General features: G+C 42.2%; 1 protein-coding gene across 2 annotated transcripts in view; it reads left to right on the forward strand.

Moving 5' to 3' along the window:
- The window catches only part of RRBP1 (ribosome binding protein 1), a 61,043-nt gene that overhangs the window by 15,613 nt on the left and 23,479 nt on the right, over positions 1 to 21,951 (forward strand). For both annotated transcript variants that reach the window (XM_066595783.1, XM_066595784.1), the window contains exons 2-9: positions 2,956 to 4,372; positions 9,174 to 9,322; positions 11,323 to 11,445; positions 11,825 to 11,977; positions 15,278 to 15,396; positions 17,945 to 18,098; positions 18,975 to 19,113; positions 20,010 to 20,197. In XM_066595783.1, coding sequence (XP_066451880.1) covers positions 2,977 to 4,372; positions 9,174 to 9,322; positions 11,323 to 11,445; positions 11,825 to 11,977; positions 15,278 to 15,396; positions 17,945 to 18,098; positions 18,975 to 19,113; positions 20,010 to 20,197 — 2,421 coding nt within the window. In that variant the 5' untranslated portion in view covers positions 2,956 to 2,976. The remainder of the gene's footprint in view (positions 1 to 2,955; positions 4,373 to 9,173; positions 9,323 to 11,322; positions 11,446 to 11,824; positions 11,978 to 15,277; positions 15,397 to 17,944; positions 18,099 to 18,974; positions 19,114 to 20,009; positions 20,198 to 21,951) is intronic.

A 21,951-nucleotide genomic window follows, 5' to 3' on the forward strand; every position in this document is an offset into this window, starting at 1 on the left:
ATACAAGCTGCACAAAATAAACTAGTGATATAGTTTGAGGCAAATGCTTGGAGGACACATTCAAATCCTATGTCTTGTGGTTCTACAGATGAGGAATCTTTTTCATATTCTTTCCCAATGATCTCTACCAGAGGAGTCATGTCCCCCACATATGTACATGGAGTTCATATAATCAGTTTTCTTATGGCTAATACTCAATTAATGCCGGGATACCATTAGATAAAACCGGCACTATAGTTATTTTTAACATCTACTTCAGCACTATTTTACATGTTGAGTTATTGGAATGAATTGGCAGATGTTTGGTCATTGTGCTCCACACCGTCGCTTGCCCGGCAATACCTGCCATTGGTATCTTTATGCAAATTTGAGGCTCTCGCTCAAACATTTCAGCTGGAGGAATATGTTGGCCGATGCAATGCTGCTATATTTATGACTAATGTTGTAGGTGAAGTGATTTTAGGAGGATGCGCATTTGTAAGTATTAAAAAAAAAAAGTAACCGGTCAACAGCTCCATTTTTGGACTATTGGATTTGCACCCACTTTCTTCTAAGCATAGCATACTGATGTTTGTACTTTAACTGCAGTTTAATTTCTAAAGGGATATTAAAAGGTTAAATGGAGATTTTTTCCTATGTAGAAAAGTGATGTAATTTTCCAATATACTTTCTGTATCAGCTGTTCAAAGTTTAAGATTTCTGCTCACCGTTATTGAATGAGTATTATTGTACATTTCAGAACCGTTATTAGAGCTGAGCCCCCCCAATACACACACATACACACCACCCAGCAGTTTCGGACAAGTTCAGTTCCTTCTTAAGGAATAAGGCGTTACAGTTTTGGAGAAACTGAACCCGTTCCACTTCAAATGGCTGTAGCTCCAGTTCTATCAGAGACACTGACATGGTTTCATTTTAACCCTTTGCAATCCAATTTTGGCTTCAAGGTTTCCTAGGGGATTTTCTCTTTCTGCCATTATGCAACGGCACCATCTGCTAGCTAGAGCCAGTACTGCAGTATGTGACATGTTGGAGAGGCCCCAAAAATAAAGCGTCTGGCAGTATATAGTAAGAATACCCTGCTGGACATCTTTCGACATCGGAGCTGCACAGGCTTCAATCAGAATGTAGAAAGACGTCAGACAGTGGATTGGAAAGGGTTAAAGCCTAGATTTTTTAACTTTTAAATGATACCAGAAATGTGTTGGTGGCCCTTAAAGAACCAGAGCTACACCCGTTGACATGGGGTATATGTTACCACGTCTTGTCAATCAGAGAGCATATTTGCTCTCTGATTGTCACATAGTTTTTTTTTTTCTTCTCAGAAAAGGAATGAAAAAATGAGGACTGGCTCATCAAATCACTCCTCTACATTTTTAACACCACTAAACAAATTTTAAAAAAAATTAAAAAGTTTTTTTTCCTTATACATGGCTTTAAATATTGAAAAAATGAAAATAAAAAAAAATTAAAACCCTACATGTAAGTGGTATTGCCACATCCATAACATCCTTCATCGGCAACAAAATGTCAAAATAGCAGTTTTCCTTTCATCTCGCTTCAATAAAACAAAAATAAAAAAGAAGTAAAGTCGAATTTACCTCAAAATGGTAACGATAAAAATTAAAGTTTGTCCCACAATAAAAGAAGCCCAAACATAGCTCTGTTGATGGGGGGGGGGGAAAAATTACTCTGGTCCTGGAATGTGGCACCACACAGTATTTTATTTATTTATTTATCTTTGTTTAATACAAAAACGTGTTGGAACATAATGAAACCTCTATACATTTGGTCATAATCCTAATCAAGCGTAGCATAAAAGGTAGCAAAATATTTATACCATATTGTGAACACAGTAAAAATGAAATCCTAAAAAACAATGGTAAAATTGTGTTTTGTTTTATTTTCCATTGCCCACAGAAGATAATTAGTAGAAGTAATTCAATACAATATATGTACCTAAAATTACCGTAGTTCTTAAAATTGGAAAATCATTTATTTTACCCATTTACAGTCTTATTATGATGTTGTAAGACCCCGGTCATATGGAGTCCTCAGACATGGATTCTGTGCCAAAATCCATGTTCTTTTAACATCCCATAGAATTCGGTGGGGATCTTCACTGTAATCCATACGGCGCATGTTTCTCTGCAAGCGGCTTTTGAAATGTGCATTGTGGGGAGAAGAATTGACATGTGAATTTTTGATGCGGAAACCACATTAGTTGGCCAGTTGTGATTTCGCTTTTTGAATGGGGCTGAACCCGCGTGTGGATCCACGCAGAGGCGTAACTTGAAGCTCCCGGGCCCCAATGCAAAACTCGTAACAGGGCCCCCAACTATAATGCTTTACTTATACTACTGGGTTCCCTATATGGAGAAAAGAGGCCTTATGGGCCCCCTTAGGCTCCTGGGCCCAGGTGCAACTGCATCCCCTGCATCCTCTATAGTTACGCCACTGGATCCATGGCATTTAAAATGAAAATCCACAGCAGAAACCTAATGCTCAATCTCAGATTTCTGCTGTGGATTATGGGGCAAATTTGTGTCGGAGACCTTGATGAATGAGGCTCTGATGTTCCTTGTATAACTTCTTCCCTTTCCTGAACTGTCTTACAATGAACTTGGAAAAAAGAGCTGCAGTAAAGCGACATTGGTTTAGGATTTATTCTAGCAAATCATGCCTCTGATTTACATAGTTACCAGGTCTTTTTATAGGAAGCAACATGTGCAGAATGCTTCCTTCTGCGTAGGGTAAATTCTAATAAAATACCAACCTGCAAATGACCTTCAGTAGATCGGTTTAATTTCCTGACATAATGCTCCGGGCCTTGGAATGCCTAAAAATGAGAGTGCAGACTAAAAACATATTTATTAAATCTCATATTAGCATGTCCTGACTTTTATTTATTTTCTACATTCATGACTGTTTTAATAAAATCCCTTTCTGTTTAAGGTATCCTAAAGGAAAACCAACATGGATATATACGATCCTCAGACGATAGGGGTGATGGTGTTTGGAGGCTTTATGGTTCTATCAGCCATTGGAATTGTCCTGGTGTCCACCTTTTCTATGAAAGAAACATCTTATGAAGAAGCTTTGGCCAAGCAACGTAAAGAGCAGGAGAAAGGCCAGACAAAAGTAGATAAGAAGAAGAAAGATAAACTCACTGAAAAGAAAGCTAAGTCAAAGAAAAAGGAGGACAAACCCAACGGAAAATTACCTGAGCATGTACCTACTATGGTAACTAGGGAGCCAAAAAAAGTTGTATTGGAACCTCAAGTTATGGTGCAAATGGTTAAACCTCAGGAAACTGTAGCTCCTATAAAACCAATTGTGGCTCCAGTTCCCGAAAAGCCTGCTTCCTCTCCGAAAGACAAAAAGAAAAAGCAGGAGAAGAAGGTCCAGAAAGTTGAACCATCTCAAGCTCAGGTGGTCGCTGTGACTAAGGCCATTTCAAAACCAGTTTTGGAAGCTCCTGCCAAAGAAGTGCCTGTGGTTGCTGTTCCACCGGTTGGAGCAAAGCCAAGCCAAAAGGTTGTTCCACCGGCTGGAGCAAAGTCAAACCCAAAGGTTGTTCCACCGGCTGGAGCAAAGTCAAACCCAAAGGTTGTTCCACCGGCTGGAGCAAAGTCAAACCCAAAGGTTGTTCCACCGGCTGGAGATAAGCCAAGCCAAAAGGTTGTTCCACCGGCTGGAGATAAGCCAAGCCAAAAGGTTGTTCCAGCGGCTGGAGATAAGCCAAGCCAAAAGGTTGTTCCAGCGGCTGGAGATAAGCCAAGCCAAAAGGTTGTTCCAGCGGCTGGAGGAAAGCCAAGCCAAAAGGTTGTTCCAGCGGCTGGAGGAAAGCCAAGCCAAAAGGTTGTTCCAGCGGCTGGAGAAAAGCCAAGCCAAAAGGTTGTTCCAGCGGCTGGAGAAAAGCCAAGCCAAAAGGTTGCTCCAGCGGCTGGAGAAAAGCCAAGCAAAAAAGTTGTTCCACCTGCTGGAGAAAAGCCAAGCCAAAAAGTTGTTCCAGCGGCTGGAGAAAAGCCAAGCCAAAAAGTTGTTCCACCGGCTGGAGAAAAGCCGAGCAAAAAAGTTGTTCCACCAACTGGAGAAAAGCCAAGCCAAAAGGTTGTTCCACCATCTGGAGAAAAGCCAAACCAAAAGGTTGTTCCACCGGTTGGAGCAAAGCCAAGTCCAAAGGCCGTTCCCCAAAATGGAGCAAAGCAAAACCCAAAGGTTGTTCCTCCAGTTGTAGCAAAGTCAAGCACCCCAATTGCCAATATTCAGGCTCAGCCTCCTAAAAAAGCTGAACCTGTTGTGAGCCAAGTGGAGCAAAATCAAGAGCCAGTTCCAAAGAAGAAGGCGCCAAAGAAGAAATCTGGACCAGGTGAGTGGTGGTCTTGATGTCCTAATTGCTTTACAGGAATTGTCATTTAAATTTTTTTTGATAGTTATTTGATACATCTAAAGCTATAATCAGTCACACTTGTGCTAGAGGCTCCATTAGAAGTAATATTCAAAATAGCACCCAACCTAACTTTGCTTTACAAATCTGATACTGTTCAACTGAAAAGGTGCTGTTAGTCCTTGCTTAAACTTTGTAGATCAATAGTGTATCTATAGGGGTTGCAGTGGTTGCAATTGCAACTGGGCCCATAAGGAGACAAAGGCCCCCTGCACCACAGTTGTAGGTTCTTCTAAAGCTACAGCCAGCAAGAAAAGAAGAAAAGCTCCATTACTCACTCTGTTGCCACAGCTTGTCTCTACGTCTCTCTAAGAATGCCACAGACAAGCTCTTTCTCTGGTGCAAATACTGTATTGAGAAAAGGAGAGGGAGGAGGAACTGTTATGTGCTATGTGCGGAAAAATGATGTGACATACTGTGGTGGCAGCATAAGTAGTGTAGCTAGATCTTCAATTGCTGGCCGGCGCTTCAGGGGGTGGGGGGTGGTCATAGGACTACAAGGAACACAGAGGTGGCCACAATGAGTTTGAGGGGCACAGAAGGTGCTACAGTTGGCTTGTGGGGCACAGGGGGTGCTACAGTTGGCTTGAGGGGCACAGGGGGTGCTACAGTTGGCTTGAGGGGCACAGGGGGTGCTACAGTTGGCTTGAGGGGCACAGAGGGGGCCGTGGTGGGCTTGAGGGGCACAGAGGGGGCCGTGGTGGGCTTGAGGGGCACAGAGGGGGCCGTGGTGGGCTTGAGGGGCACAGAGGGGGCCGTGGTGGGCTTGAAGGGCACAGAGGGGGCCGTGGTGGGCTTGAAGGGCACAGAGTGGGCCATGGGAAAGAGAAATTGCTAGAGACTTTTAGTTACCTACAGAGACGTTGTCTGGGACACATTAACATTATTGATATCTATGAAATTGCATCCTTTTCTTTCTAGGACAGATGAGTATTAATATATAGTAGTTGACGTTACAACTGATTGATATCATATATAATCTATCACATTTATTTATTTTCATAATTAGCATTTTTGAAATGAAATAAAATGCAATGTTTAAACCATAAAGAATACAGAACGTTCCAGACCGGAGCGGAAGGACCAGTGACTATTATTTTATTCCGTGGTGCTGATGTCAGCAAGAGCTTTATCCCTAATCTATGGGCTGTTTTGCTCATTGTCACACTTACGAAATATGATGTTTTTTTTAAATTTTAAATCATTTTTTTTATTGTCCATTCTTCGTGCGGATTAAATATAGCCAGACAGATGGGAACTTCTTCTTTCAAGACCACTAATGACAGGTCAGCAGAACGAGCCAAGTGTTCCCTGTGTGAAAGCTCCAGCCTACCATGTTCTTTCCTAATATAAATGAAAGCTATTTAGGTACAGAATGAAATCATTTATTAATTTGAACTTTTTGCAGTTCATTTTGCTCCATATTTGTGCTAATTAGATTTTATTACAAGTTTCCCTTAAGGCTTTGTGCAAAAAAAAAATGCTCGAGCGGTGACCTTCTTGACATTGGAGGGAGTCGGAAAACTAGAAAGTGATGTATACAGGAAAATAAAGGCATTAAATTGAGGTGATCTTGTAGGTAAACCCCAAGTACCGATAATGGGCAAAAAGTGCAGCACGACTAAAGCTTTGCATTGAACGCAGCTACAATTCCACATTACCTAGACAATAATTCATGGTTTGCGAAGACCTAGAAGCCTTTCATTACTGAAGAAAAGCCAAGCGAGATGTGGAATATAATATTTCTAACCTTGTATTTTCCTAACAACTATTTTCAGTGCTACATTGTACTACTGCTATGTGGGAGGTAAACCTTTTCTTTAATTCTACTTCTATCTTGTCAGCTAAACGAGCAACCCCACGTAGTCAAAATATTGCGCAACCAGACAGAAAGCTAAATATGCTGCTTCAGGTTGTAGACTTCATGACTCATTTGGTGGCCACTTAAGTAGTAAGTTTTCACATCAAGCTGATTAAAAAAACAAAAAAAATTTCCAAAGCAATGCAAATTGATCTTTTTTGGCTGAAGCCTTATTGAGTATAAGTTGTATACACCTTGTATTTTCTGTTGGCCTCGTACCTGCATGGTCTTGTGGTCAATAGAATGACAAGTAATGGCAATGCTCATTGGACCAAAACATACTCTGTCTCTTTAAGCTCCTTTTTATACTGTCCGAATATTGGGCATAAATGTCCCTACGAAAGTTCATTCTCCCAACAATTGGGCCATGGAAAAGTACGATCTATCAGCCGACGAACAAGCCAACGCTCGTGTATTGGCTGATTGTGTTTAGGCGAGCATAAATATGAAACTGGAATATGTGCAGCCGATAAGCGACAGCTGTATGGGGAACTGTTAACAATTGGTTGTCCCCATAGAGCAGATAATCTGCCCATGTACATGGAAGGAACCAACATGCCCATTATTGGTCAGTGGTCATTGGCACATGCAGATTATCCACCCATGTGAAGTAGAACTTGTGCAATTAACCAAACAAGCTGATGCATTTATTTGCCCAGTTATGGTCAGCATCACATGTTTTATTTGCATTAGATTTTGCAAATCATCACCATGGCTTAAACCTATTAATATACATGGCGCCAACCAGGTTAGTGATCTTTAGTCCTAGACTTCAGTTTACACTGAAGCTGTGTAGACAGGTCTGGTCTTGGGGATGTATACCTGTGCAGCTGTACAGGGGTACATCGCCCTACCCTGGTAAAGGGGCGCTAGAACTGCTTCCAGTGTGTTGGCAATATTATCATCTCTCCACTTTCTTACCTCAAGACATTACAAGAAGCCATAAGTGGCTACTAAGTACCAGTACTGGCTCCCTGCACTGGACCTGTGGTGGAATAGTCAATCTTTCCTGTCTAGTTGGGAGCCCTTAGGGACAAAAAATACCTTGCACAAGGTGCCAACTAACCTAAGTTTGGGTCTGTGTGTAGGACACCCTTTATACAATGGGGAAACCACTGACAATTTTGTCACTCTTAGGGACCCCTACTTTCATTCCTACATCAAAGCAGCTTGGTGTAGGGTAAGTACAGGGAATGGAGGAAAGGGTAAGTATAAAACTTAAATCCCTGAACTCGGCAGGTCACCTACATTCTGATCATAAGCTTAGCTCATAGGCTCAAAGTAGCTGGCAGGTTCCCTTTAAAGTGACAGCTGCTGCTATACTCTGTGGACCACGGACAGAGTTAGGCTGGGAATCGGTGAGTAGGAGCACAATTGTAATCGTTAACCCTTTAAGGACTAAGCATGGTAAATTTACGGCCCGTGGTCCTAGACTTTAATCTCGGCTGATAGCAAAAGTACGGCGTGGGATTAAATCTCCTGTAGTGTAGCCGGAGCAGGTTGGGTCTTCGGCTGTTATACACAGCCGAAAACCCAGAGGAGAAGTCAGAAGCTTCCCTCTTCTCCTTTACAGGCTACATAGCTCTCAATGTGTTACTTCTGCTCTTTGACCTAGCGATCACGTGAGCACGGAGTACCCCCTGTCATAGCAGAGCAGAGCTGCAGGGTCCTAGTAGATATTGATCAGCTCTGTTAGTGACTACTGTCACTACCGAAGGATGTTTTACCCTGTAACTGATGCTCCCATGAATGCTCCAGCAGTAGTGGGAAAGAATGAAATAAAAAGAACAAAACAACGTGAATGACCCCCAGAGGTCTTATATGACGTCATGGGGGGGACATACGTGGTAAAAAAGAAAAATAGTTGCAAAGCTAAGTTTAAAAAAAATTGCAAAATAGCATAAAATATATATAAAAAAGAAAATGCACTGCTGCCGATAACCAAAGCTTTCACCGTATGCGCCCTGTAATCAAAAACCATGCAAAGTGTACATCAAAATGTCCAAAACAAAACGAAGAACCCATACCTGTATTTTATTTTAGCATAAACATACTAATGTTAAAAATAAATTAAAAAGTCTAAAAAAATTATTTTTTTTTTAGCTTTAATAAAACTAAAAAACAGGAAAAGTCTGAAAAAAAAAGATATAAAAAAATAGCCCTATTTGTCACGGAAAAAACGGGCAGCAAAAATGAATATGGTAGCTGAAGAAAAAAAAAAGAGAGGTAAAATCCTTAGAAAGACCCTGGTCCTTAAAGGGGTTGTCCCGAGGCAGCAAGTGGGTCTATACACTTCTGCATGGCCATAATAATGCACTTTGTAATGTACATTGTGCATTAATTATGAGCCATACAGAAGTTATAAAAAGTTTTATACTTACCTGCTCCGTTGCTGGCGTCCTCGTCTCCATGGTGCCGACTAATTTTCGCCCTCCGATGGCCAAATTAGCCGCGCTTGCGCAGTCCGGGTCTTCCTCTCTTCTGAATGGGGCTCCGTGTAGCTCCGCCCCGTCACGTGCCGATTCCAGCCAATCAGGAGGCTGGAATCGGCAATGGACCGCACAGAAGCCCTGCGGTCCATGGAGACAGAGGATCCCGGCGGCCATCTTCAGCAGGTGAGTATGAAGACGCCGGACCGCCGGGATTCAGGTAAGCGCTGTGCGGGTGGTTTTTTTAACCCCTGCATCGGGGTTGTCTCGCGCCGAACGGGGGGGGGGGGGGGTTAAAAAAAAAAAAAAAAACCCGTTTCGGCGCGGGACAACCCCTTTAAGGGGTTAAACCTGAAAGTTGTGCATTGTAATTTGTATATCACAAGCATTTGATTTGACCTCCATTTTTTTTTTTCTTTATATTGTTTTGCAGTTTCCAGTGAACTGGATGGGGCTCTTTACCTGCCATACAAGACCCTCGTTTCGACCATCAGCAGTATGGCTTTCAGCGAGGGAGAAGCACAGAAGCTCATCGAAATCCTGACTGAGAAAAATGGCATCAAGCAGGATACCTGGCACACAGTACTACATATGTTTTCTTCACCTTAATGCCTCTTGCCCTCTTACTACACCACTTAAGCAGTATATATTGGGTTGACAATCATCTTTGCAATGGGGTTTAGGTAAAGATTTTGTACCGTTTGTCTTCTGCAGCTTCTACATATCACTGTATATAGACATTGCAGTCTATAGTCTCAGTAGGAGATCCGTAAGTGAGGCCGGTCTGACGTCTTAGGTTCCCTTTGATCTCTCCTCTCAGGAACATTTTTTTATCAGCTAACTTTTGACCACAACCAAGATACATTTTGTTATAAATTAGCTGATAAGAACAAGCAAGAAAGGAGAGAGCAGAGGGAAACTAAAGGCCCTTTTACATGGAACGATTCGTTCAAATAAGCTAAAATGAACAGTAACGTTCAGTGTAAATGTACGCCAACGACCGAACGATCATCTTTGTTCACTTTTCATTCATCTTTCATTTTGTTCAGGTATGGAGATCGCTAATGGTCGCCCGCCTCCATTCACAGTAAACAGGCAGTTGATCGTAGATGAATGATTCGGTGCACGCGGGCCCATCGGTGCTTCAGTTTTATATCTGCATAAACTGAATGACGAACGCTGATTATCGTTTGTCATTAAGTCGCTGGCAATGTTTACACTAAGTGACTATTGTTGAGTTTCACACAATGCAGCAATAAACTCCGTGGTAATCATTCCGTGCCAACGGGCACTAAGCCGTCAGTCCAGCCTCACAGACGGATCTACTGAGACTGGACTGCAACAGTGATATGTAGAAGCTGCAGAAGACAAACCGCAACATTTTTAATTAAACCGCATTGCAAAAATGATTATCAGCCTAAAATATAAGCATTTTAAGTAGAAAGAAAATTGCATCTGAAAGGTGTCATTAAGTTTTTAAAGAATAGCTGAAACCTATGAGAATATATTGGTGAACTGCATAAATGGCTCTCCCCCTAGTGCAATGTTATTATATGCCACTGCTCTTTAGATGTGCTGTTCTGATATCCTAAATCTTACATTTTGAGTCTTTGGTCTGAACAATGGACAGTATTTTGTGCCATTTTTGACATCAATAGGAATCCTTTCCAAAAGTCGGATTCCATCACTTATCTTCTAGGCACATGGGCAGCCTGAGTTAGCCCTGAGTGATTCTGCACCGCCCTGCCAACTATATTATTGAACTGTATCAATGGCTATGGAAAGTAAAGCATTGCTGTAGTGTAGGGTATAGTCATTTAATGGAGAACGGCGGACTTACGGGAAAAAGACTGCAGATCTTCTTTACACATACTGATTGCAAGTAGATGCCCCCTAAACTAACGGCTCCCTAAATTTGTATTTTAATTGTCACCCTCCACTGCCAAGACCAGTGATCAGCATTGTATTTTAAGTCTTGGCTTCAACTAATATATGACGATTGTTGGTCGCCTCCCTTTATTAAACAGCCATGTCCTAATGCGGCATATGTATAGGGGGTTGTCTATCACAACCTTTTCCTTTTATAAGAAACTCCTTAACACACAGTCACTGGTTAAAATCCAGTGCACCATAAGTAAGGGCTTATTCAGATGTGCGTATATCAGTCGTGTTTTCATGCCCGACCGCGATATGCTGCCCCTCTCTGCAACGGGAGGAGGCGAGCCGGGAGCTAGTGCACTGAGCTTCCGCCCCCTCTCCACCCCTCACTAATGTTTGCAATGGAAGGGAGGAACAGGGGAGGAGCTAAGTTCCGCCTCCTCCAATTGCAAACAGTGGAAAGGGGGCGGGAGCTCAGTGCACTAGCGCCCGACCGATATACGTCCATCTGAATAAGCCCTTAATCAAATTTTTTTGTAAATTTTTTTTTGTTTTTTTTAAATTTTTTTTCCAGAGTTTTTTTTTTTAATGTGATGGAGAAATGTTGCAAAAAAAAGAAAAGATGCACAAAAATCGAGTTTCTCGTTTGAGACGTTCCAGCCAAGGATAAAGCTATATAGGCTAATCTTCTGATCCCATTTTAGGCCACTCAAAAGGGAGATCCAGTTGCAGCTCTGAAGAAGCAGTTGGAGGAGAAAGAGAAAATACTGTCAGCAGAACACGAAAATGCAGCTGCTGCTAAAAATAAGCTGCGTGAGATCACTAAGGTGAGTCCTATGAATGACGGTGGCGCCATAATGTAATCCATTTTTTTTTTTTTTGAGCTATAAAAGGGTTCTTTCCATAAGTAATGGGTTAAACAATGGGTGTTAACAATTAATATTTTTTTTATTTACTAACTGTTGTGAAATGGTAACAGCTGAAAACTTGAGATATAATGTGACCATCGGATGCGTTTTTGTAATTGGACGTAGTAGAGCAGTGACACCTAGTGGTTATACATATATTGCTTGAGTTGAATGCTCTTTGGAGGTTTCTGGTTTAGAGCTGTTACTTTCTGCATAACTGCAATGTATTCTGTATCTTGATGCATGCTCTCCTTTTATTTATAGTGTGACCTGTTTTCACTTTTTTGTTTCGGGTTAGGAGCTGACAGCTGAGAAGACCAAAGTTACTAGTGTTGAAACCAAATTCAAAGAGCAGATCTTATCTCGGGACCAGGAGATCCATGCTCTGCAAGCCCGAATGCAAGCCAGTTACAAGGATCACATGGGGGAGACCCAGCAGCTACAAGGAAAGGTAAAAGCATTATACTCCCCATATTTCTGGTCCTGCATAGTACCGTTCCTATGTTCTGACCCCCGTGGGATCTGATGAAGTTGTATTGGACTAAAGAAGCGGTCCAAAACACAATACTTCTGGAACATGCACCACTATTCATCCAGTGTCAGATTATCAAACTGTCTCAGGTTGGATTAAAGACAACTGTGGACTTCCGGCATGAAAATCGTAATGTCACTGCCGTTGCATTTTCACCAGTGACCTAACAAGACCGTGACGCACAGTCACAAAAAAAAATCCAAAACTGGTGGATTTTTGGTTACAGGCTGCAAGTCGCACGCAATGTTGCCATAGTTTTTAACTGGTTTTTAACCTCTTAAGGTAGCAACCTTATTTTAATTTTCGCCTCCCCACTTTCAAAAAAATAATTTTTTTATTTTGGAGTACATATAACTTTTTGATCGCTTTTTATTACAATTTTTCTTGGAGATGGGCTGGCCAAAAAAAAGTGCAATTCTGGTTTTTTTTTTTTTTTTTTTCCAGTGATGACCTTCATCATGCAGGGTAAGTAATGCATTAGTTTAATAGAGTATACTTTTATGGACGCAGCGATACCAAATATGTTTTTGTTTTCTTTACTTAGATTCTTGTAGTATAACTATGGCAAAAGTTTTTTGTTTTGTTTTTTTTAAAACTTTTTATTACCTTTTTTTGTCATAATTAATAAACAAAATGTTTTTAACTGATTTTTTTTTCTCTCCTTTTTTAAGCCCCTATAGGGAACCTTAACTTGCGATGGTTTGATCACTCCTGCAGTATGATGTAATACAATAGCAATGCCACAGGCATGACTTGATAGACAATCTGCAATGGCAACCCTGGGGGCTTTCAGAAGGCAACCGCACGGCACCCCGCGATCTCATCAGTGGAGGTTATACGGTACCTCTGAACATTAATCGGGGCATTTAAATGCCGTTGTCAGAATTGACGGCGGCATTTAAAGGGCTTAACTGCTCCAATCAGCACTGCCAGTGATCGAAGCTGTTGCGGGTGGGTGTCAACTGTAAGGTCAACCCCTGATCACCCTCCATACAAACCCTGAACTTCCATGACTTAACCCTTTCTAATCCACTGTCTGACCTCTGAAGGCATTATGATTTAAGGCTGTACAGCTCCGATGTTGGAAGACGTCCGTCAGGGTTCTCTTACTGTACATTGCCAGCCTCTCTGCTGTCGGAGCCTATCCAACGTGTCATCTCATGCAGTACTGGCTTTAGCCAGCAGATAGCGCCGTTGTATCACAGCAGAAAAAGAGTAAGCCCACTCCTAGGAAGACCACAATACAAACTGGATTGGAAAGGGTTAACTGTACGTTAAGGGTTATCAAGAGGTTAACAATCAACAGCAGCTCTGAGAGAAAGTCACACTTTTTTTTTTTTTTATTTACACGACTTTTCTGAGATTTGATAATGCAAAACCAAAGTCGGCGTGTAGCCCTAGCTTAACCCCTTGAGTGGCACGCCCGGAAATTTTCCGGGACGAGCTCCACTGCTCATAGTGACATAGCCCGGAATATTTCCGGGCTATGTATCACTATGGGAGCTGCAGAGCACAATGCCACAAGCTGTGACAGTGTGCTCTGCCTGCACAGACCCGCAGAGAACAAAGCAAGGGCTTTGAAAAACCAGCAGAAGATATTGCCGATATGTCGGCAACCTCCTGCTTTGTTTACAGGTTGCCATAGAGACCATCGGCTTGCACCGATGGTCTCTGTGGCAGGGAGAGCTTGGTGCTTGGCTGAGAGGACAGCTAGGTACTAGCTCTTACAGCAGAGATCAGAGAAAACCTCCGATCTCTGCTGTGTTAACCCTTTACATGCTGCAGTCTATGTGACTGCAGCATGTAAAGGGCTGTCACTGCAGCGTGTAAAGGGCTGTCACCATCGGACCCCTGGAATGTGATCAGGGGGTCCTGATGGGTCCCTGTGGAAGTCCCCTAAAGGGACAAAAAAAAAATTTAAAAAAAAAAAAAAGGTAAAAAATTATTAAAAAAATAATCAAAACACTTGTCTCCCTTTACTTTGTAAAAAATCAAAACTACAATCACACATGTGGTATCCGTGCGTCGTAATGACCCAGAGAAGGAAGTTAATACATTATTTAACCCCTTAATGACATGGCCCCTTTTTTCTTTTTTCTCCATTTCTTTTTTTCCTCCCCCCTGTTTAAAAAAATCACAACTTGTCCCGCAAAAAACAAGCCCTCATATGGCCATGTCAATGGAAAAATGAAAAAGCTATGGCTCTTGAGACGCAACTGCAAAACTAGTTGAAATTCAATGATTAGACCATTTTAAAAAACCTGCCCTGGTGGGCACGACAGGGTGGTAGGAAACCCGCCACTCAAGGGGTTAAAGGGATTTCAATGAGTGAAGTATTACGATATTCGAAATCATTCGCTCATTAATTCTATTATGAAGTCTGACTCTCCTTTCATACAACATGCATTCCGACTATTCAGACCCTATCACATGCTGGTATGTTTAATACTAGGGGCTGTACTACATCATGTTGCATTAGTGATCAAACCTTCGCAAGTTCTTGTCCCCTATGTGGACTAAAAAAAATATGTAAAAAATCAGTTTTAAAAAAGTTTTTATTAATTAATAAAAATAAAAAGGTAGTAAAAGTTGAAAAAAAAAAAGATTTCATAAGATTTCACAAAAACCTCATTCTTTCTCTGCACAATTTTCCCTATTGGTGGGGTTGAACAAAGTCTTAACCATGCAACAAGTCCTGCCATTTTTAGTAGCTGGAGATAATGAGAGCAGGCGCATGTCACAGAAATGCATCCTGTGCACAGTTAGGTTTGAGAGGTATTCAAATACTGAGTCATCAAATAGCATGTAAACCACACCCAAGATCAATAGTGAAACCTGAAGAATGATGGTTGTACTTCTACAGACAGGTGTGACCGGTTACTGTAAGTGTTAATGCGTACTAGCAAGAGTGCCGCAGCAGCTGAGCAAGCGCCCCTCTGATGTTCAAAGGGTGCAGCTATTGTGAAAAGTACAGAATATGAGAAATGCATTAGTTTTCTTGTAAAGCTATTTAATCTGCATGCAGAAGACGTATTAATAGAGTTATACAATGTATGGAGAAGTAATATTCTGCTACAGACGGCTCTGCTTCCTGCTCTGGTGCAAGATAACATACTCCATATGGAAATGTATTCCTTGCTGACATTAGGCTGAGCACCACAGTATAAAACCGGTTCAGTCTGGGACACTCATTTAGATTCGGAATTTGTTTCTATACAGATTCGGGCTCTGCAAGACGAACTTGAAAATGGCCCCAAAGCACAACTTGCCCGTCTGCAGCAGGAAAACTCTATTCTCAGAGATGCACTAAACCAAGCCACAAGCCAAACTGAGAGCAAGTAGGTATATTAGCCGTCTGTACATACAAAAACATATCGTATAATGTATCCAAGGTAATCTGGTAGAGAGGGGTACTCAGGACTACTCAGGCATTAGCCAAAGAGGAGTGCCACTGCAAACCAGGCTGTACCACTGGGCAACCAGCTCGTCTGTGCATTACTTGGATGGCTCATTAAGGGGGTATTTTTAGTTTAGATTCAGGGAATGAAGTGTCTAACAAAAAGCAAAAAAAAAAAAACATTAAAAAAAATTACGGAATACAATAAATATATTTTTAGAGTAGATGACCTACAGCTAGGCCAACCTAAACTGTCGCCATATGCGTAATCCAAAACTGTACAACTGATAATTCACAATGAGGAACTCATTCCCAACTATTTTTCTTTTTTTAACCTTTTTACCCCGAAGGCCCAATGTCCACTCGCACACACAGATTCCACTGCTGAATTCTGCAGCGAAATCCAGCCGTGCCCGCGGACAGGGCAATACATTTTCTTACCTGTCCAGATCCAGCGCAGGTCTCCTCCATGCTGGACGGATATTCTTTCTTCAGCACGGTGGATTCGTCCTGACGCGCCGGCGACGTGCTGGACGTAAGTGCAGTGCAATTTTTTTTTTTTCTCAATTATCCTGCTTTCCTGCAGATTTGTGGCACATCCACAGTGAGAGCTGTGGCATTGCCGCGGATGGGATGGCTTCCATTGGCTTTAATGGAAGCTGTCCCGCGGGATCTGTCAGAAAAATGGAGTATGCTGCGATTTCTTCCCGCGTGTGCGTCAGGGGAAAAAAAAAAAAGATCACATCTGCCTGCTCTAAATAGTTTTGCAGTGCTATGGGCGCCTGGAGCTGCGGATCTCCTGAGCTGGAGACTCGCACAAATTTTATAATTAGAATCCGCCCATGGACATTGAGCCTAAAACCAGTTTCACACAGATGAGTGCAAGATCAGGCTGTGAAACTCGGCCCGATATTGCACTCATGCACGGTATTTGTGTCAAAAACGCCTCCCATCGCTTCTAAGATGTAGCGATTCTCCGGAGGATCAGCAAGTGTTAAACATTGTTATCAAAAGAATGGGTTTCATATTCGTACGAGATTGGTGCGTCTCACAATGCACAAATCTTATGTGAAAGCAGCCTAAATAAAACTAAAATATGGGAAATAAGGTCAATGAAACAAAAATATAAAAATTATCCCTATAGGTCACGGGAAAAAAAAAAAAACACACCATAAATAAATTCGGTAGCTGGAAAAAAAAAAGGGGGGGGGGGCAGTAAAACTACCACATGGATAAAATCCCTAAAGTGTCTGGTCCTAAAGGGGATGTGTAAGGCACTGACCCGCTTGCACGTAGATTTATGCCGCTACCATTAAATCTATATCCTGTCAGTTCCCATCTACCACTAAATTACATATTCAAATGAATGAAGCAACGCAGAGAAAGTTTCCTATCAGTGGGTGCAGAACTTCCAGGTACTAGCTCTCCAAGGACAGCAAAGGGAAAAAGGAGCAGCAACGTTTCAGCTACTCATTGGCTTAAAAAGGACTCAACTGAGGAGCGCGAATGCTGCAGTAAAAGCCACATGCACAGAAGGTTTTTGAGTACTACTGCTCCTTAAAGGGATTGTCCGAGCCTTTTTTTTTTTCTTCTTTTGTGACTTATTGCTTACAGGCTGCAGTCAGCCCATGACAGGGCTCGGCAATGGTCATTTTATTAAAAAAAATAAATAAAAATTGAACTTGGACAACCCCTTTATCTTTCTTGGCCAGAATTTTATAATGGTGTATATCAAGTATGAAAAAGCAATACAGATATATCATGAAGTCGGCAAGGAACTTTGGACCTAAAAAGCGAAATAATGGATCTATAATAAGGTTGTAGTATATTGGGTGGAGCTCCTGGGTGTGTGGGGGCAATTGTGTGTTTTTTTTTTAAATGATTTCTTTGAACCCTTGTGCCTGCGGTCAGGAGAATTGATGTGATTTGTGCACCAGGATTATGGAAAATGCCCTTTCGTGAAGCCATAGGACTTGCCACAATGACAGCTGCTATTTTGGCACTTTGGCAGTTTTTGTTCCTTCATCCCATTTTCGTATTTTATCTCCACTTAGAAGCGGTCTCACAAGCACTCGTACTTCTACTACGAACATCCTAGCATGTGTTTGCAAGCTGTAGGTTACCTAATTAGAGATGAGCGAGTGTACTCGGTAATGACAGATACTCGAGTGAGTATCGTCCTAACCGAGTACCTGCCTGCTCGCCCACAAAGCTTCGGGTGCTGGCGTGGGTAAGCGCTGTGTTGCGGGAGTGAGCAGGAGGGAGCGGGGAAGGGGGGAAAGAGCAGCGGAGATCTCCCTCCCGTTACCCCCCCCCCCCCCACTCTCCCCCACTGCTCCCAGCCCCCCACCGGCACCCCAATCTTCACGGGCGAGCAGGCAGGTACTCGGTAAGGACGATACTCGCTCAAGTATCTGTTGTTACCGAGTACGCTCGCTCATCTCTATACATAATACTACAGTGATGTTGATTTATATTGCTCTCTTTAGGCAAAATGCTGAACTGGCTAAACTTCGTCAGGAATGCAGTAAACTATCCAAAGAACTCTCCGAAAAGTCAGACGCTCTGCAGCAGGAGGAGCAGAGGAGGAAAAGTGTGGACGGGAAAATCTCTGCCTATGAGAAGCAAGTGGCCCAACTTCAGGTATGAGCGATTCCAGCAGATTGTAAGAAAACACAACTTTCCAACATATAAAAAGTGTTAAAGGGGTTGTATGAAGATAACCTGCTGATTGGTGGGGGTCTCACCACAGCACCCCCGCAATGAGGAAGAGTCTGAAAGGGGGTTGGTGACGCAAGCACACTAACACTACTCACTTTCAATGGAACTGTGGATATAGCTGAGCGTCAAGCGCTTCAGTATTTCCGTCAGCCAGTTTGAAATGAATGGAACACCCACCACAAATGCTCAACCATAACTCCATTCATTCTGATATCATTGTAGTAGGAAAAGCAATCCCCACCGTGACAGGTAAAGGGGATTTGGCCCCTTTCTTTAGATCAGTGGTGGGGCCCTCGCCCATCAGCAAGTTATCCAATGTCCTGTGAATGGGGGATAACTTGTAATCTTGGTACAAACCCCTTTAACACTTTTGTGTACTCTGTTGTTTAAAAGGCTATCTGGCAATGGGACTTTTTTCAGTTTTCAGCCATCCAATGGATAAGTGAAAAATGATAGATCAGTAGGGGTCTGACCGCTCGAACCCCCACGATCCTGTGAATGGGGATCTGTGTCCCTTTTATTTCACAGTTCCAGTTCCAGTCTTCCGGTTCTGTAGTGTAGTAGGGAATGGAGCTGATGCCTCTCCGTTCATTTCAGTGAATTTGCAGCAATGGAGTTGCTGCTGTACATGTGCAACCACGTCTCCATTCCCCACTACACTGGAGAAATTGGAGACTGTAACTTGAAGTGTGAAATAGGTGGAACCCGGGTCCTCCATTCTTGGGATCAGTGGATGGGTGAGAATTGAAAAAAAATCACCGGAATACCTGCTTTAAGAGTAGTTCTATTTCTTTTTAGAGTCTACAACAGGAGAGTGAATCTACACTACAGAAGAGACTGGACGAAGTCAGTGAAGAACTGCGCAAGTCTCAGAATAGTTACAAAACACTACTTGTAGACACCGAAAAGGCCAAAGGAGAACAGAAAAATGTGTCCGGTAATTATCTACTTATTGTGCTTTATAGAGAGGATTCGACAATGTATACATCCTATTGCTATATGATGACGCGAAAGGGGACTTATTTGTATAGGGGGGGGGTATGGATTTGCATTAAGTAATGACACATATGTGTTACATCACTGACTTATAGATTAGACTTCTGTCTACAAGTTGCTAAAAAAAAAAAAAAGTCTACATAAAAAATATTAGAGTCAAGGTATAGTACTTCTGAGCAAAGTTTAATGGTAGTAATCTAGCCTATACATAAGTAAGCTTTTATATTAACCCCTTAAGGACCAGGGTATTTCTGTCCAAAGGTACCAGACATATGTGGTGGTTTTACTGCCCTATCTTCGTATGTTTGTTTCATCTATGTTTCCCGTGACGTCCTATAGGACCTCTGGCGGTCATTCACGTTGTCTTTTTATTTATTTAGTTATTTTCACACCTTGCCACTGTAATGGGGTATTCCCAGTTACGGGGAAAAACATCCCCCTGTAGTGACAGTAATCCCCAACAGAGCTGATCTGGGTCTGCTAGGACCCTGCAGCTCTGCCGTGGCAGGGGGCACCCGGCGGTTACCCGACCTGCTCCTGCTTGATTGCAGGAGCTTTAATCCCGCTCTGTATTTTTACAGGATTAAAGCTCAGGACTAATTGTTGTAAATGTATGGTGCTTGGTCCTAAATCAGATAAGCAAAACCTATTTGTTAGTATGATTATGCATTAAGTCCTAGGTAGAAGCTTTTCTTTATCTGCCATATAGGCGGACATGGAGCACTAAAATGTAACCCATAGAAACTAAGAACAAACATGGTTGTTGGCCAACAGTTAGCTGGACGCTTATATTGGTGTCTAACAGTATTTTATTCTTTTTTATTATGTTCTTCAAAGATCTTCAAACTAAACTGATGTCCTATGAAGCTGAAGGCAAACAAAAATTAGAGGAGTCGGACAGACTAAATCAAAAACTGAAGGATGTTACCAGTGAAAACGTCAAACTGTTGGAAAGGATAAAATCTATTGAGGTTTTGCTGGAGGCAGGACAGAGCAACGATGCAGAGAAAGACAAGCTGCATCAGGTTGGTGATATGGCCGCTGACATCTGGCCATAGAGGGGTTGTCCTGCGAGTACATTTTAACTTTCTCTATTAAATCGCGCTAAACATGACACATTTTCAATTGGAGTCATTTAAAGAACAACAACCATTTACAGTCATGATGTGTTTGTAGGATACATCAGAGTTGCCTGAGGGGGGCTGCACTTGTTGGGTAAACAGGGGTTCCAACATACCTGTGTTGTATGAAGCGAATCGGACGAGTAAATGGGCATAATCCACATTTTGGTGTACATTTCCACCCTGGATTTCCCACTTAGGTCACATAAATTGGATTGAGATTGAAACAGACTTCTATTGCTCTAAAGTCTCTGTTTCTAGCATTCAGCCCAGACACAATAGTACGGTTGACCATTTTATTCTGTCTGGCACAAATGACAGTTCTGAATGGAAAGCTGCTCAAACAGAGGCTTTATTGGTCTCCGTTTGAGCAATAGAACCCAAATCCCATTTTTGGATATTCAAACGGAAACCAAAATTTACACTAAAATGTGGTGTGAACTCCCCCTTAGGTGTACGCTAGCCATAACTGTCAGTTGCGCCTGAGACAGTCTGTTGCTACTTATATTGGGTGTGTGCTGTCTCTTATATATTCTGACAGTGGCCTTTAAATCCGCCAAACAATGTTCGGGGGTCTCGTACGGCCCTCCTGTGATGTCATCGCAGGGAGCCATGTGGATGTCCTTTCAGTCGGGGTCCTTCTGAAAGGGAGGTGGCTTGATAGACTGCCTGTCAGATTGCAGGAGCGATCAAAGCATCGCTAGTTGTGGTCCCCTAGGGGGACTGAAAAAAAAAAAAAAGTAAAAATACAAACAGTAAAGTTTTACTAATTGTTTGAAAAAAAAATTCTAATAAAAGTGGAAAATAAAAACCTTTTGCCATATTTACAATAAAAGATTCGATGTCGACGGAAAAATAAAGTTATTGCTCGCAAAAGATGGCGGCAGAAAATAAAAATGAACCAAAAAATTCTTTGAAAAAAATGTAATGCAGCAAAAAAAACCAAAAACTAAGTTTGGTATCGTAGTAATCGTACTGAACAGTAGAATAAAGTTGTCATATAATTTTTGTTGCAGTTTGTGCGCTGTAGAAACAAGACGTACCGAAAGATGACGGAATGTTCAGAATTTTTTTTTTACGTTTTTTTTTCAGTAAATTATATGGAACATTAAATAGCACCATTGAAAAATACAACTCGTCCTGCAAAAAACAAGCCCTCATACAGCGACGTTGATGAAGGGGTTACGATTTCTTTGTAAAAGGGGGGGAGGAAAAAATGAAACTGGGGGAAAAAAAGGGCTGTGTCATTAAGTCTATGGGAGGTATAAGAACAACTTAGCCAGTCCTGAAATTCTCCTTCACAGTCATTGGTTGTAATTAGTGATGAGCAAGCATACTCGCCAAGGGCAATTGCTCGAACGAGCATTGCCCTTAGCGAGTACCTGCCCGCTTGAGAGAAAAGGTTCGGGTGCCGGCGTGGGGGAGCGGTGAGTTGCGGCAGTGAGCCGGGGGGAGGGAGGGAGAGAGAGATCTCCCCTCCGTTCCTCCCCACTCTCCCCCGCAGCTCCCTGCCCGCCGCCGGCACCCGAACCTATTGTTTCAAGCGGGCAGGTACTCGCTAAGGACAATGCTCGCTCGAGTAATGTGCTTTAGCGAGTATGCTCGCTCATCAATAGTTGTAATACTTCTAATACAAAGAAATCTTTGAGCAATTTTTC

Source organism: Eleutherodactylus coqui, chromosome 3 (assembly GCF_035609145.1).
Source record: "Eleutherodactylus coqui strain aEleCoq1 chromosome 3, aEleCoq1.hap1, whole genome shotgun sequence".
NCBI lineage: Eukaryota > Metazoa > Chordata > Amphibia > Anura > Eleutherodactylidae > Eleutherodactylus > Eleutherodactylus coqui.